This window comes from Camelina sativa, chromosome 2 (assembly GCF_000633955.1).
Source record: "Camelina sativa cultivar DH55 chromosome 2, Cs, whole genome shotgun sequence".
NCBI lineage: Eukaryota > Viridiplantae > Streptophyta > Magnoliopsida > Brassicales > Brassicaceae > Camelina > Camelina sativa.
Genome location: NC_025686.1, coordinates 7,308,695 through 7,310,543, shown reverse-complemented (window position 1 = coordinate 7,310,543; position 1,849 = coordinate 7,308,695). Strand labels below are relative to the sequence as shown.

At 32.6% G+C, this 1,849-nt stretch overlaps 1 protein-coding gene across 1 annotated transcript in view; it reads left to right on the top strand.

Annotated features, from left to right (window-relative positions):
* LOC104719435 (probable protein phosphatase 2C 54) overlaps positions 1-1,710 on the top strand; it is a 2,420-nt gene extending 710 nt beyond the window's left edge. Inside the window, exons 2-4 of the mRNA XM_010437375.2 lie at positions 351-858; positions 1,192-1,340; positions 1,547-1,710. Of these exons, the coding sequence (XP_010435677.1) occupies positions 351-858; positions 1,192-1,340; positions 1,547-1,670 (781 nt within the window). The 3' untranslated portion in view covers positions 1,671-1,710. The remainder of the gene's footprint in view (positions 1-350; positions 859-1,191; positions 1,341-1,546) is intronic.

Below are 1,849 nucleotides of genomic sequence, written 5' to 3'. Positions count from 1 at the left end.
AAAAAAAAAAAAAAAAATTACTAGTTATGATAGTCCTTATATAGTTTTGCTTCTTTTCGAATTTTACAAGAGTGCTTGAATCTAATCTAGCACAAAACTGTTTTTTGTTCTTTTTTTTTTTTTTTATCATTATCTTGACATAAGAACTAAAATGTAATTAAAAAAAAAAAAAAAGTTATGATATATTATTAAAGAATAATTTTATTGAACGTAAGACTTATTTCTTTCTTGATTAACTTATAACATAATAACAAATTCTAAAAGTAGCAATCTAGTATTATCAAACCCGAAATAATCAGATTAAAGCAAAAACATTTTGGGTAAAGAAATTTTATATTGTACGTTTTTTTGACAAATAAATTATCTTCGATATATTTAGGGGATGTTGGGACATCAGGAGGAGGAACACAAGTTCTAGTCGATGCACTTATGGCTGACGTGGCAATCAACGATAAAGACGGCAGAACAAACGCCGTCCACGGAGTAGTCTCAGTCATGGGACGGCAGAGAGCTATGACAACCGCCGTTTCCACCGTCGTCGACGAGATTCCCTCTTATGACATTTTCGGAATCTTTGACGGTCTTAGGCTCGCTAAATTTTTCGAGGACAGGCTGCGTCGCCTCGTGAAAGAGGAAGTAAAAGCATGCCATGGTCGTGGGGCTGCCGCGGACTGGAATAAAGTTATGAGATCGTGTTTTTCGGAGGCGGTGGGGACTGTGGGGACAACCGCGGCAGAAGCGGTGGTTATGATTGTAGGAAAAGAGGAGGTGATTGTGCTGTGTCGTGGCGGTGCGAGGGTGGTTCTTTATTCTCATGGCGGAGTAGCTTTGCCTCTATGCCATATCCACCATCACAAGGTAACTTCTTTGTTGCAACAAAGAAAACTCATTAAATTGGATCATTTAATTTTTTTTTTTTCTGCATTAGTGTGTGTGCATGTTTTTCTGTGTTGTTTTAGTTTTTATGTTTTCGTTATAACAAAATACGATGTTAAGTATTCATAAACAACGTTTTTTCCGTTTTCGTAATTTCTTTAGAAATATGGTGTAATTTAGAAACTATGGTATTAATTTCATAGAACATGGATTTAGATTTTTCTCTTTTTTCTAGAAGTCTATCGTCACTAACAGGTTTTTTTTTTTTTTTAGTATAATAGCTAACCAAATAATTTATTTTTGTCATCTTTTCAGAATGGTGAGGAGCAAATCCTGAAGATCCATAAACGAAAGAAGATAGACGATTTCATAGTACTTGCATGTGAAGGCCTATGGGACGTTGTCTCCGACAGTGACACATATCAGCTTGTCAAACGTTGTCTTTACGGCAAATTACCAGACGGGTTAGATCTTTACTAGATTATTCTTGTTCTTTTGCAAGAAAAACTGATTTTTGTTTTTGTCCTAATATAGTTTGCGACTTATGTGATTTTTAAAGATTATTTTTTTCTTCATTGTTATGGTGTAGTTGTAGAATAAGATAATTTACCATATAAGATAAGACTAATAGAATTTTATACTTGTTTATTGTTTATGATGTCTATGACAGATGTACAAGTGAATCAAGCACGACAAAGGCTGCAGTGATACTGGCAGAGCTTGCAATTGCTAGAGGAAGCAAAGAAAATATAAATGTCATCGTTATTGATCTCAAAAGCTCCTCAGTTTCTTAGTTTTTCTTTCTTAATTTTGGTTTTTTTTTTTTTTCTTATTTGCGATTCTTTATTATTATTATTATTATTATTACTTTTTTTTTTCAGTTATAATTTTTCCATTTTACATCTTTCTTTTTTAGGTGATATATTTTTCTTTATTTTTTTTTGTTTTGTTCGATTAGTTTTTTTTTTTTTTT